This window comes from Pristis pectinata, chromosome 6 (assembly GCF_009764475.1).
Source record: "Pristis pectinata isolate sPriPec2 chromosome 6, sPriPec2.1.pri, whole genome shotgun sequence".
NCBI lineage: Eukaryota > Metazoa > Chordata > Chondrichthyes > Rhinopristiformes > Pristidae > Pristis > Pristis pectinata.
Window position 1 is genome coordinate 84,590,620 of NC_067410.1, and position 15,350 is coordinate 84,605,969.

The following is a 15,350-nucleotide window of genomic DNA, read 5'->3' on the forward strand; positions in this document are numbered from 1 at the left end:
AGAAGTTACTAATCGACTTCAAGACAGGCAGGTGGAATGGAAGTGCAGGTAATGGGTGAAATTTAATGCTGTGAAATGTGAATTATTATACTTTGCTGGGAAGAATGAGAAGAGGCCAAATAAACTAGCGGGCACAATTCTAAAAGGGGTACAAAAATTGTGGTATCATGTGCATAGTTTGATGAAAATAGTAGCATTAGTCGAGAAAGTGGTGAAAAATAAAGCTTATAGGACCCTGGGCTTTATAAATGAAGACTGAAAATACAGCAGTAACAAAGCCATATATTGTGTCCGGTTCTGAGTGCTGTTCTTTAATTAAGGTGTAAAATTGTGGAAGAGTTGCAGAAGAGACTTATGAAAATGATTCCATGGATGAGAGACTGCAGTTATGTGAAGAGACTGAGAAAATAAAGTTTTTCTTGGAACAGTGGAGGTTGTGGGGAAATCTAATAGAGGTGTTTGATATTATGAATGACATTGTGAATAATACAGGATACATTGAGGGAAATTGTTCCCATTAGCTGAGAGGTCAAGCGCTAGGTATGGATTTGAGGGTGATTGGCAAATGAAGCAAAAATGGCTTGGTGAAAATTTTCTTTATGCATCATGTAGTTGGCTTATGGTATGCATGGCCAGGAGTTGTAGTGGAGGCAGATTCAATTGTTGTGTTTGAAAGAAAGTTGGCAAGGTATCATATAACCCTGCAAATTCTTTCCCATGAGAAATGGTGGCACCTGGGCAGGCCTGTATGGCTCAATGGATCTTCTGTGCTCTCTCCATTCTGTTTTCTTAATACAGGGGCGACCCCCGTGTTACGGTCATTCGTGTAATGGAACTTCGTCCTCGCATAATTCACAAATCACTACCCAAAAATTTGAGATATGAAATAAAATTTGCTCTCGCAGAATTTATGTGGGGGAAAAATCTTTTTTTTCACCTCCTTGTTTCTTGATGTATGCACAGATGATGTGGCAGAATGAGTTATGGAAAATCCTGAAACAGACTAGTTTCTAGGAACGCAACACCCACCCCCCACCCCTAACACAGGGGTTGCCTATTTAGAAAAGAAAGGACTAGCAATTAAATATGGAGCAACAAACAATCTTCTGGAGAAACCCAGTGGGTCGAACAGCATTTGTGGAAGGAAAAGGAATTGTTGACGTTTCGTGTCGAAACCCTGAATCAGGACTGATGTGGCGTTTTGACCCAAAACATAGACAATTTCTTTCTTCCCACAAATACTGTTTGACCTGCTGAGTTCCTCCAGCAGATTGTTTGTTGTTCCAGATTCCAGCATCTGCAGTTTCTTGTGTCTCCTCTGTGGCAAATAAATATTGTCTTTATGTCCTCAAGACATCACAAAATACTTTATAATCAATTATTTATGTTAGAATACAATCACTGCTGTGCAGACAAACACCATTATTTGTGTACAGCAAAGTTTCCCAAACACCTAACGAAATTAAATGATTAGTCGCATGATCTGTTCTTGGTGGTTTTCATTGAGACAGGACTTGTTCACCAGGAGAACAGAGGAACCTTGTGGACTTTACTATTGTCCAGGGTCCTTTGCATTCTACAGTATCTCTCTGGATCTGGAGGCAAGTTAGAGGGGGTTACTAGTTGCAGGTTATTGTACATGTGGTCAATAGGTCATCATAATCAAAGAGAAGTTTGAATGTAGTTTCAAAGAAAGGGCAAGGAGAACTTTGAGGGGAATATGTCATAATATTCCTAGCACTGCCCTTGTATTTGATACTAGATTTGAAATCTACATCTGCAAGTACTTAATTTGAAAGTGTCCTTTGAAAATGGAATCCAAACTTTCTCCTTCTATATTTTCTTATTTGTATATTATAATATTTTTAACATAATTGCAAAGAAATATTCATTGTCTTATTCAGTCAATCTTACCTGATCAAAATCAGTAAATCTTAATAAGGTAGGAAATGGATAATTAAGAATTCTATTTTATGTTTAAATCAGGTTATAAATTTATGGAAGAGATATAGTCCGTTATCTTCCATTGAGCTGATGTAATACTGGGAATTTTCTTACAGAATCTGCTGGCACTACATGTCCAGATGACCACTGAACCTCCAGCAGCCGCTGGAGACAGTGAGTACCAGAAAATGTCAGAAACTAATGTTTTGTGAAATCAAAGGAGTGCTTGTGCTGCATTTCTTTTGTTTTGTACAGCTATAGTTTAAAACTGAAAGATTGCTGGTAGCTTGCCTTTAATTGTTATGTATATATTCAGGAATAATCTTGGTTAAAAATAGCTGCTAGGTATTTAGTATTTTCAAGGATATTGATTTCACATTGGTCGTTAACACAAAATAAAAATCATTATCATGGGATGGAGAAAGAGGATTTTAAATTAGTTTCAACATTCATCTCTGTGCATTCCTTTGTGTCCTTTCTGCTCAACCTCATTCATTCTCATATGAAGCATTTTTGGAATGCAGGTTAAAACTGCTACTCGGTCTCCTTGCATGTGAGAAGTACAGACTGAAGGTGAACCAGGGTTACATGTTGAAGTTAGTTAGACCAGAATGGAGAGGAGAAGGGAGGTTACATGATGTTGAATGTGTACATTTAACTAGTCCTAAATGTTGAAAGATGTTCAGTGTTCTTTCAGTTCTGATGAAGAACTCGTACCAGACACATCTTAGTCTGCACAGTTCTTTACATAGGGTGGGGTGACGTGCTGTATATTTTCAGGATTGTCTTTGTCAATTTAACTATTTCAGATTTTCTGTTGCATTCAAAATTCCTGCACAGAATATTTTGTCTTCCATACTCGTGGGTTATGATTTCCTTTTCATTCCTAGAAGTTAATATATTAAAATTCAGTATTTTCTATTTTGGGTAAATCCTGTTTTAAGTCTTCTGTTCAATTTCCTCATTATCTTCTCACTAGAATCCTGGGCAGTGCTGAACAGATAAAATCTGTCTATTAATAGAAACAACATCTGTTAGGCAAGGTAAAAGACATCCAAAGACGCTTAAGCACATTTCAATCAAAAAGTGTTTTTTTCCTGTTTGCGGCTCATGCTCTTACCAGATGAGCCAATGGAGGGAAGGACTATTTCTCTCAAATACTTTAGGACCTAAAGAGTATCAGAATTATCCAAGATGGGATCTTAAATTGCTTTGTCAATTTAGACCCCATTTGGTGTAACACTGTATAACCTCAGTTGGATTTCACTCATTTTTAGTGCGGTAAATGGACATTAGTACTAAATAATGAATAACTAAAAATAAAATCCCCAAATCAGAATAGCCAGCAGTTAGTGCTGCTGTTTTACAGCTCCAGTGACCTACATTTAATGCTGACTTTGGGTTTTGAATATGTGGAATTTCTATGTTCTCCTTGTGACTGTATGGGTTTTCCCTGGATGCTCCAATTTCTTCCCTCATGCCAAAGATGCGCTTGTTGTAGGTTAACTGGCTGCTATAAGTTACTCTCAATGTCGGTGAGTGGCAGGAAGATTGGAAGCAAGTTGACGGGGATGTGAAAAGCTTGGTAGTTAACATGAACGTGGTGGACCGCTGGGCCTGTTTCCATGTTGTACAAGTCTATAATTCAATGAGATCACACCATCTTGTGCATAAAGTTCTATGTGGCAGTATCACTAGGTTAACACCTCATTTTTGGCTATGCCTCGGCTTATGCTCCCCAGATACTCAGCCTCCATATTCAATGCATTATATTATTTCCACCTCCTTCAACAAGATGCACCATTAGAAGCACCTTCCCTTTCCTTTCCCTTCAGAATTCTGAAAGCTGAGGAAGTGCCCCCTCCAGGACTCCCAACCACAAGAGCAATAAATACTGACAGTGTCGGTGATATTCAGATTCCAAAAAGTGATTTATTTTTAAAAAAGCACAATGGAACATGTCACAGCATGACAGTGGGACCTTGTCTCCATGAGGACTGTGCAGTGATTACTTGGGCCAACAGTGCCATATACAGATGCAACTGCAACAAGTAGATGGGCAAGGATGAAGTCAAGTAGGTTTATCCCTTTCACATGACTTGTCACATATACACTCCGGCAACTCTGTCCTTCTGGAGTCGGCCACTGTGCTGTGGCACAACTCTTGGTGATGGGCTTTGACATTCGTCTACACAGATTTTGAGCCCTTGCAACCTCTATTGCTGCCCCAAATGTTGCTGAACATTGAGGGGGAAGGGCTTAAGGACAGCTTCTATCCCATTGTGATAAGACTATTGAACAGTTCCCTTGTATGATGAGATGGACTCTAACCTCATGACCTACCTTGTTGTGACCATGCACCTCACTGCACTGCACTTTCTCTGTAGCTGTGACACTTTACTCTGTACTGTTATGGTTTTTACCTGTACTACCTCAATGCACTCTATACTAACTCAATGTAACTGCACTGTGTAATGAATTGGCCTGTACGATTGGTTATGCAAGACAAGTTTTTCACTGTACCTCGGTACAAGTGACAATAATAAACCAATAGCGATAGGTGGTAATTAGTGAGGGTTTTGACCTGATATTATGAAACCTCATGGGATTTGAAGCCAATATCGATTTGCAGGGCCACTTCTTTCTACCTATACACCAGTATACTGCTACTTTGGGAGGGTCTATCCTGCATCAGGACAAGACTTAGCCAGAGATTGTGATGGACAAGTCTGGAATATTGTCTGAAAGGTATGATTTTGTAAGTATGATTATGTTCGGCTGAAGCTTGACTAGCCTGTCAGATAACTGTCCTGGTTTAGACACCTGTCCACCAGGGTGACTGGACTGGTAATGAACTTGTTGCCTTGGTACATGCTCAGTGATCCATCCAGTTTTATTCGTGCTCCTACATTCAGATGACCCAAGAAAAGTGCATTAGGTGGATGTGCTTACCAAGTAAATTTAACAGAGTTCACTGACCTGGTATGTTGCATCACAAATAGGATTGCATTGTCTGTGAAGGTTAAGACAAGGCCACCGTTACATTTAATTTTATGCTACTGAAGTTTCCAGGCTCCTGCAGCAAAGATAAGCTGCATCTTGTAATCCTCTGAGAAGTTGCTGTATTTCTATATACTCCTAAGGAATGGCAGTGTATCACTCTCAATTTACAGAAAGACCAGAGCTTTCTGTTTCCAGGACTTGGCTGATTTGTAGGATTTTGTGAAATCCAATAACCAATGCCCTTGCCGTGCTTGCATGCCCCTTATTTAAACTAGGATGTTCAAGAATAAAGTGGAATTGCTTTCCCTCTGTACGAAGTTCTGTGTTTCACCAGCAGCACATCACTGAAGCAAATGCCTTCTATTCAGGAAGCTGATCCAATGTGTTTATTAATTGAATTGCCATCATTCCCTTGTATTTTGAGGGGTAAAGTCATGAATGTTGTTGGCTGTTGCGTGAAGAAACATTCTCAGGCGCATAACTCCCAAGCGAAAAATTCTAAAGAGGGAAATTTGGGTGCCTACTGCATTGGCATTGTGAGACTGTGGTCCATGATGACCCCACATGAAAATGGATGAGCTCAGCATGAGCTTGAACAGTCTGGGCCGGCTAGTTGAAAACCACTTATAAGAGTAATTATGGAAGGCTGGGGAGGAAGAACCAATACTTGCCTCTAGAAAGAGACCAGTACAATTTTTAACATATCAAGTTATAATAAAGGTAGAAATGTAGCTTTCAACTTGTAAAATTCAGGTATGCTGTACTGAAATGTTTGGGTGTGTGTTTTATCACTTGCAAGCCTGTTTAAATTGTGAGAATTATCAAACTCAAAATTATTGCATACCCACAAGGCCAAGGTCAGCAGGTAGAAAGGAACACCACCACCTTGAGTCACACACCATCCTGACTTCGACATGTATCATTGTTCCTTCATCATTTTAATGTCTAAATCCCAAAGTGCCCTGCCCATTGTAGGTAGGATGCAGAAGTTCAAGATGGCACACCACCACTTTCTCGAAAGCAATTAGGGATGGACAGTAAACTCTGGCCTTGCTAGTGACATCAACATCCTGAAAAATAAAAAGCCCCAAAATGTAGGCTTCCAAACCGATCTGTTTTTGTCATTTTATCAAAATAAATCCCTGGAATTTAGCAGTTGGTTTTGATAGTGATGTCATTGGCAGGAACATTGTCTTCCCAATTTCCCCCTTCCAAGGCCACATAATTGTGACTTCTTGATTAGGTTTTGAGACTTGCTGTTTATTTTTAAGTAGCTATTTTTAATGTTGAACCCTGTTTAAAAGACTTTTTCGAAAGAAGTACTGCAATTGATAAGCAATAGATAACCTAGAACCAGAAATAGTTTAAAATAAATCATTGAAATATTCTTTTTTTCCCCCAAAGTTCAGAATACAGCAAGATTTTCCAAAACCAGTACCATGACAAACAGAATATCTAATGTTTGCCATTGTTCCCCTGCAGTTGCAATTCATTGTAGACAAAATACACATTCTAATGATTTTCATTTGAACCACTTACATTCTGTAGTGAAATGATCTTGTTTCTGTAGGGACATGGGCTATGTTCTATCTGAGGTGCATTAAAATTTTAAACTGTTAGCACAAATGCAGAGATGTATAACTTAAGGATATTTTTATCTGGCTTTCTGCAATTAGACATTAGTTCTTGTATAGTAATGTTAAAGTTAATTTGGAAGTATGAGAAAATTATACTGTATCATAAGCAGTCCTGCAATAACAGTGGTTATGATATTTTTCAAGGAAGTATTAAATAGTGATCTGCCCAATTTATATTTACTTAACAAATCCATTCTTCAGTAACTGGATGAACCTACGCGATGCCGAGACAGGAAAAGTTTTGTGGCAGGGCACAGAAGATCTCTCATTACCAGGAGTGGAACATGAAGGTATTTTAATCATAAGTTCTATAAAGATGTCAATGAGTTACCCTAGGTAATGCATTGGAATATATGGGCAATGATATGAATAAAAATATTGTAGGTTCTTTTTGGATTAAATTTGAGATCACTCTGAAGATCTTAAGCAAGATTTGTTATTCAACCTTAATCCTGGTAAACTAAGATTCAGTAACTCTCCCGATTTAACTTCTCCCCATGTTGAACTTTGAATTACATTTGTGAATAGAAACAATTTTTTCCCCTGAGTTTTGCCATCCTTTGTACCTAATTTATCATATTTTCTTCAGAAGTTTTCAATCTGTTATCTTCTATATACTCTAGAAAAATAGTTGATGCTATTTATGGTTACTTCTCTTCCATTAACGTTCCCAAATGGCTAAATTTGACTTTCTCTTATTGATCGCTAGTATTGATTAAATGAGCAACTTGGGGACAATTTTAATCCTAGAAGTGAGTGGATTTAATGTAAAAACCTGAATCAAATGCAGGAGTGGGTGAGTTGGATTTTTATCAGAGGCAGGCATGTGGCTGTTAATCTGCCTCCACAGAGTGGGTTGGTTGATTGTTGAAATTTAAGGAAGCAACCTTCTTTTGTTTTGATAGCATTTCTATTTTAAGTCTATGTTGCACCCCCATGAACACCACCTCCCACCCAAAGACCCAAACACACTCTTCATTGTGATTTCTGTTTTTTTTCCTAGAACCTAATTGCTCTTCCTGTACTGAGTGAATTTTATCCAATTCCAATCATTTAGAAGTACCCTCCTCTTTACTCTTCCAAGAAGAACTTCAACTGTGGCCCTCTGCTGCTCATTCCTTAACATCCATTGTCCACTCTTCTCTTGGCTCAAATACTTTTACTGTCCTCTTTCCGCCCGCATCTTTGGCCTCTGGTACTTCCCATCTTTCCTCACTACTGCATTGCAAAGAGCTACTTAATGCTTATGAAAACAAATGCAAGTCCAGTGCCCTGTAATCTCTCTAGGCCTCATAATTTTTCCTCTCCTTGTCTGTCTATCTCTATTCCATGAATGGTGTTAAATTAGTTAAAAATATTGAGAGACCTGGCAATCTTGGTCGCCTTGCTCATTTAAACATCCAACTAATGAACAACAAAAATCAACAAAATCAATTGAATTCTGAACAATGTAACAAAAATAGTAGAATAAGTCATTGAAAAGTCATGATTGAACCACACTTTAATGCACTGTGTACTGTTCTAGTGTGAAGAGCATTGAGTTATGAAAAATGACTGAAGGTACTTAAGCTTTACACTTAAAAAGGCATCTGAGAGGTTATCTGGCAGGGATATTCAAGATTGCTAAAATAATGTAGTATTACTTTAAAATGTAGAAGTTGAGCAAGAAGGATGTGGATTTACGAAAACATGGCTGGAAGTACAGTGGCATGCAAAAGTTTGGGCACCCCAGGTCAAAATTTCTGTTACTGTGAATAGCTAAGCGAGTAAAAGACGACCTGATTTCCAAAAGGCATAAAGTTAAAGATGACACATTTCTTTAATATTTTAAGAAAGATTTCTTTTTTATTTCCATCTTTTACAGTTTCAAAATAACAAAAAAGGAAAAGTGCCCAATGCAAGTTTGGGCACCCTGCATGGTCAGTACTTAATAACACCATCTTTGGCAAGTATCACAGCTTGTAAATGCTTTCTGTAGCCAGCTAAGAGTGTTTCAATTCTTGTTTGGGGGATTTTCACCCATTCTTCCTTGCAAAAGGCTTCTAGTTCTGTGAGATTCTTGGGCTGTATTGCATGCACTGCTCTTTTGAGGTCTATCCACAGATTTTCGATAATGTTTAGGTCGGGGGACTGAGAGGGCCATGGGAAAACCTTCAGCTTGTGCCTCTTGAAGTAGTCCATTGTGGATTTTGAGGTGTGTTTAGGATCATTATCCTGTTGTAGAAACCTGCACCTTTTTTCCCAAACTCTCCTGCGTCCTCACCACAAAATTCAGCGTCAGAAGTTTGCAAAGGAAGATCTAAACAAGCCTGATGCATTTTGGAAACAAGTCCTGTGGACTGATGAAGTTAAAGTAGAACTTTTTGGCCACAATGAGCAAAGGTATGTTTGGAGAAAAAAAGGTGCAGAATTTCGTGAAAAGAACTCCTCTCTAACTGTTAAGCATGGGGGTGGATCGATCATGCTTTGGGCTTGTGTTGCAGCCAGTGGCATGGGGAACATTTCACTGGTAGAGGGAAGAATGAATTCAATTAAATACCAGCAAATTCTGGAAGCAAACATCACACCGTCTGTAAAAATAAAAGCTGAAGATGAAAAGATGATGGCTTCTACAACAGGATAACGATCCTAAACACACCTCAAAATCCATAATGAACTACCTCAAGAGGCACAAGCTGAAGGTTTTGCCATGGCCCTCACAGTCCCCCGACCTAAACATCATCGAAAATCTGTGGATAGACCTCAAAAGAGCAGTGCATGCAAGACGGCCCAAGAATCTCACAGAACTAGAAGCCTTTTGCAAGGAAGACTGGGCGAAAATCCCCCAAACAGGAACTGAAAGACTCTGAGCTGGCTACAGAAAGCATTTACAAGCTGTGATACTTGCTAAAGGGGGTGTTACTAAGTACTGACCATGCAGGGTGCCCAAACTTTTGCTTCGAGCCCTTTTCCATTTTTGTTATTTTGAAACTGTAAAAGATGGAAATAAAAAAGTAATCTTAAAATATTAAAGAAATGTGTCATCTTTAACTTTATGCCTTTTGGAAATCAGGTCATCTTTTACTCACTTAGCTATTCACAGTAACAGAAATTTTGACCGGGGTGCCCAAACTTTTGCATGCCACTGTATATTCAAAAGATTGATCAGCTCTAGTATGGACTTTCCTTTAGACTACTGGTGGGGTGGGGGAGGGGGTCAGAAACTTGGACATCATTAAAGAAATAATTAGATTTCTTGAAATAAATAAGATAGACCGGCTTTGCTTTTGGGCAATAACCAGTGATTTTGTGATACTTGAAAGAAATGTGTATGTATTGTGTATGGGACATCAGATGCAAGAAATAAATATCACATGTGATGAAACAATTTTGCAGTATGTGGTTACTTGCAGTGAGTTACAGGTTTATCTGTTTCAAAACTGGGATTACATTAATTTTACATCACAGAAACTGACCATTCAGCCCAGCATGTTTGTACAGGAGTTTGCACACTTACCTTCAAGTAAGTTTCCTTTCTTCAGCCCCCATAAACTATCCTTCGGCATATCTTTCTATTCCTTTCTTCTTGCACACTTACTTCTCCTTCCCCTTTGATGTATTCATGCCATTTGCTTCAACTACTCCATGTATTAGCAAGTTCCACATTCTGAATGCTGTGAATAAAGCAGTTAATCCTGAATTCTTCATAGGATTTAATAGTGACTGTCTTGTGTTTATGACCCCCAGTTACGAATTCAACTACAAGTGAAAACTTCTGTTCTTCATCCATCATTCTAAAGCTCTTTAAATGATTACCCTTCAGTAATCTGTTTTATGGAGAAAAGAATTTCTGCCTGTTCAGTTTTTCCTGATAGTTAGGGCTTCTCAGTTCTGGTATAAATTTTGTAAAAACAAAATGTACCTTTTCCAGTGCATCTATATACTTTATATAATATAAAGAAGCAATTTGCACAGAATATTCTATGGTCTTCCCCAGGTTTTATACAGTGATAATATATTTTCATGTTTTTCAATTCCTTTAATCTAGAAATTAACCCATTTACAGATCTTTATGGTTTTATTAACCCATAAATGCAGGCTTTACTGTTTTTATTTTAATCTGTCTTCCTCGATCCCCTTGCATTTCAAATGAAGTAATTTAGAATCATATTTTAAATTTTATCCAGGAACAACAAGGGTATTTTGATTAGTTAAAATAAAATGGCTTTCTCTTTGCCTACATAAATATGTCTTCAACATAAATTATTTTTAAAAAATCAATAAATGTTAAGAGTAAGCGAAAAAACATTAAGCTTTTAATTTTGGCACTTCTTTCAGTAAATTAGCGTTCAAAATGATGAAGCTTGATCTTTTTATCTTGAGATTACCAAGAAGGTAGCAGCAAGTACACACATAGTCACTTTACTTTGTCTATATTTGCAATTAATGTATTTATCAATCTTAGTATTTACCATTTTCCCATTTTTAAAAAAAAATTACCTGAATGGTATAAAGATAATACTTTCATATTTTATCAGGTATTTGAGGTTTGGGTTGTATCAATAAAATGGTTTACTATCTTTGTAACAACACACACAAAATGCTGGAGGAACTCAGCAGGTCAGACAGCATCTATGGAGGGAAATAAACAGTCGATGTTTTGGGTTGAGACCCTTCATTAGGAACATACTTTTTAGTCTATTACATGGCTTTTAACAGCAAACAGGTTGTGGGAGGGTTGTTGTATGTATTATGAGCATCATGAATTACTTTTGCTGCAAAAATCTTTGAAAATTCAATGTCCTATTTCATTTTCACATAATGACAATTAGACAAATAACTGCTACAATTAGATAATAAAATGTTTCTGTTCACAATTGTATTCAATTATAATCTATTCAAAGTCACTGATTCCCTCTTACACTATGTATTTTAAAAAAAACTTCCCTATCTCATAAAATATTGGACGTTCAAACACTGTTGTCCCCAAGTTATGAATGCCCAACTTGCGTACATCCCGTAGATACGAATGAGCTTGTATAAATTCAAAAGTTCAACTTATGATCATAAGTTTGTTCCTAGGAATGGCAGTTTCCCATGTACACTGGGCAAATGAGAATACCTGATGGGAAGACAACTCTCGTCTCCTGCTACCCCAGTCATTTTGAGAGTGCCATATTGAGACCAGTAAAGTATAACCTCCTGGAGGAACTCAGTGGGTCAGATAATAACTGTGAAGGCAAAGAACTCTAAACAGGCACTGTGCTGTATAATTACAGTATTTTGCCTTTAAGATATCTTTATTAATCACATGAATATCAAAACACACAATAAAATGCATCTTTTGCATAGAGTGTTCTGGGGGCAGCCAGCAAGTGTCGCCATACTTCTGGCACCAACATAGCATGCCCACAACTTCCTAACCTGTATGTCTTTGAAATGTGGGAGGAAATAGGAACACCCAGAGGAAACTCACACGGACACTAGGAGAACGTATAAACTCCTTACAGACAGTTGCCAGAATTGAACCTGGGTTGCTGGTGCTGCAGTAGCGTTATGCTAACCGCTACACTACCTTGCCTTCCCACCATGATTCCCAAAAGCAAAACAGATACATGCAATGTTAGTGCATCTAAGAAAAGGAAAATCATCACAATGGAAGTTCAAATGGATATAATTAAGTGATCTAAAATTGGCAAAGAGTAGGTACCATCATGAAGGCCAAGACACCCATTCTTGAGCATATTAAAGGATCGGCCCTGATGCAGACTACCATCATTACAAAACAGCAAAGTGATTTGATAGTTGAGGTGGAAAAACTCTTGATACTTTCACTTGAAAATCAATGTTGAATACCGAATAGTCTGATGATTATTCAAGGAAAAGCAAAGAGCCTTTTCAAAGATTTGAAGAAAAAGCATGGTAATGAAGTGAAGAATTTGTTGCATGTAGAGGGTGGTTTAACAGAACTAAACTAAGGACTAACTTGCAGAACGTTAAAGTACTGGGGGAAACTGCAAGTGCTGACCATGCTACAGTGAGTGCATTTCCTGACGCTTTGGCTCAGATAGTAAGGGAGGAGGGTTATTGTGCCAAATGTGGACGAAACTGGATTATATTAGAAATGTATGCCTGAATGTACATGTATTACAAAGGAGGAAAAGATTGCTACAGGATATAAAGCAGCAAAAGAGAGACTGACCCTATTGCTTGGTGGAAAGGCTGCAGGAGATTGCAAATTTGAGCGTTTGCTTGTTTATTTGTTTGAGAACTCTCAGGCTCTTGAAGGAATTTAGATGGCATCTCTTCCAGTCATCTGGAAGTCCATCAGAACAGCTTCAGTGACATTGCCCTTTTTTTTTGAAGACTGGTTTATGAACTATATTATCCCTGAGGTGGGGAGATGCTGTGCTTCCAAGAAGTTGCCAATCAAGATTTTATTGGTTCTCGGTAATGCCCTCGGGCATCCTGCATTTTTGGATGATTTAAGAGTATTAAAGAATGCTGCCTCTGTAAGACATCTTCTCAAGCTATTAAAGTAACTGTTGCACAGATAGCAAGATTTTAAGGGAACTTTGGTAGTATACAACATCTACAATGCAGTGAAGAGTATTGCAGATGCTTGGGCTGAGGTAAAGGAAACAGTATGAATGGTGTATTGGAAGAAACTTTGTCCTAGCTTTGTTCATGATTTCCAAGATGATAGAAGATGTGAAGGAGAAAGTGGTGGCCTTTGCTAATCAATTTCCGCTTGAGATTAATGAAGATAATCTCACTGACTTGCTTGAATCTCATGCTGAAGAGCGAAGCAATGAAGACCTTATGGAACTGAAAGAGCAGCTGTTAGCAGAGGAAAAAGAACAAGAAGTGGAACCCCTAGAACTTTAAAAGAGATTCACTATAAAAGGATTGGCAGCAACTTTGAAGAAATTTGAAGGTTTTCCAATGCTAGAACTTAGCAAGATACACCAAGGCTTATAGGGGTGTCAACAAGAATATTCGGTGCTACAAAGAAGTTTTAGAAGCAAAGAGGAAAGACAGCAGTTCAGTCTTCACTTGATAAGTTTTTTTAGAAGTTTGAAAGGAAATCAGAACCAGTCGCCTCCACCCCCAGCAGCATCTCTAGAACCAGTTGCCTCTACCTCAGTACTGTGGAGACATTGTTACCATATCGAGCTATTTCAACATAGGTTCTGACTTGTGGACAAGTTTGGCGTTTGGACGTCTGTAAATAATGAAACCCATTCGTAAGCTGTGGACAGGCTTGGAATAGCTCAAACAGAATATTGATATATAAAAGTTCTGTTTATGACTTTTTGGTTAACTAGTAGTTATCTAGATTTAGTGCCAATGAGTTGCATTCCAGAGAATAGGGAATGTGAAGTCTGCTTACAGGAAAGGCTGATGACTTTAAACAAAGAATATCATTTGTATAAATACTCAAAATTCAATGTTCAGTAAGGTCATGTCTTATTTCTTAATTCCCTTAATATCTAAAAATCTATCAATCTCTGTCCTGAATATATTTGGTTACTGAGCCTGCTGTTTTTTAAAAAATTTTTATATGCTTATTGAGTGGATCTGGTACTAGATTGAAGTTGAACAAATTTAAAGCGGTTAGTAAAATCACTGCTGCAGGTTGCAAGAGAGTTATTAATATGCTGGGAACTAGGTTAGAACCTGAATCCTTGTTAATTATAGGACAAAAACTGGACCGAAATAGAATTTAAGATTATGGATACACATTTCCTGCCATCCTCAGTTAATTTGCACATTTATTAATTAATAACAAGGGAAGAAGAGTCTGCTGGTTAAGAATGGGCCAGTGACCAAACAGCATATGCATAAACGGCGCTGATGAAAAAAAGTTGTCTTTTCAGGGGTCCCACAATGCAAAGGATAAGGGAGGCAAGGACAGCATGTGGCCAGCATAATAAAACAATAGTAACAATAGCATAATTATAAGTTGAGCTAGGGACAAATAAAATATCATCACAAACCCCTTTAGTCTGCATTTCCAATGCTCTTGAATCTTGAGTGTCACCTACCATTTATCCAAGGATACATAGCATTGTTTTTGGATTTTATTCTAGAGTGCCCCTAAACCTGGGATCTACTATTTGTAGATTGTAAAGCATCAAACTAAGAGGCAATTCAACATAGAAAACTAAAAATAGCAAATGCAAACTTAAAATGGTAATTGTCCTAATATAATTGCTCTAATACCAAAGTTATCATAGCATTAAATTGAAACACTATCCTACTGCTTGTAGGTCTTTGGCTTCTTTCCAGTATTTCTACTTCCATGCCTCACCTCCACAGTCCTGTTTCTCATTTACTGAGTTATGGAGCAATGCCATGGGAGGCCTTTTTATTGAAGGTTTAAAATAAAGTGCACCAGTACACACACAATGCAAGTTCTTATATATCCTATAGTTATGTTTTTATTGTTATCCTTTATTGTATAGGAGCATTCCACTGATACAGTTCTAATCCAAAGTATTTTTGAAGCTCTGCCTTTGAGAGTAACTCTGGCTCTTCTATTTCTTATGAAATATAAAACCACATAGGTAAATTTGATCAGGAACTTCTGTATTTTGTTTTACTTTTTTAAAAAGATGCGGTCATTAGAAATTTCAGTTATTGAAGGAAAATTTGCATTTTATTCTTCTTTGTGATTTACATATGTACCTTAATTTCACATTTTATATGTAATTCATTTTCTATGCTTGCCTCCTTTTATCACCCACTATGGGCCAACTCGTTGTTTATACAGCTTGTAAATAG

General features: G+C 37.7%; 1 protein-coding gene across 1 annotated transcript in view; it reads left to right on the forward strand.

The window, feature by feature from the left end:
* Positions 1–15,350, forward strand: part of pde6d (phosphodiesterase 6D, cGMP-specific, rod, delta) — a 43,825-nt gene that overhangs the window by 15,740 nt on the left and 12,735 nt on the right. The window contains exon 2 of the mRNA XM_052017890.1: positions 6,786–6,874. Within this exon, the coding sequence (XP_051873850.1) occupies positions 6,786–6,874 (89 nt within the window). The remainder of the gene's footprint in view (positions 1–6,785; positions 6,875–15,350) is intronic.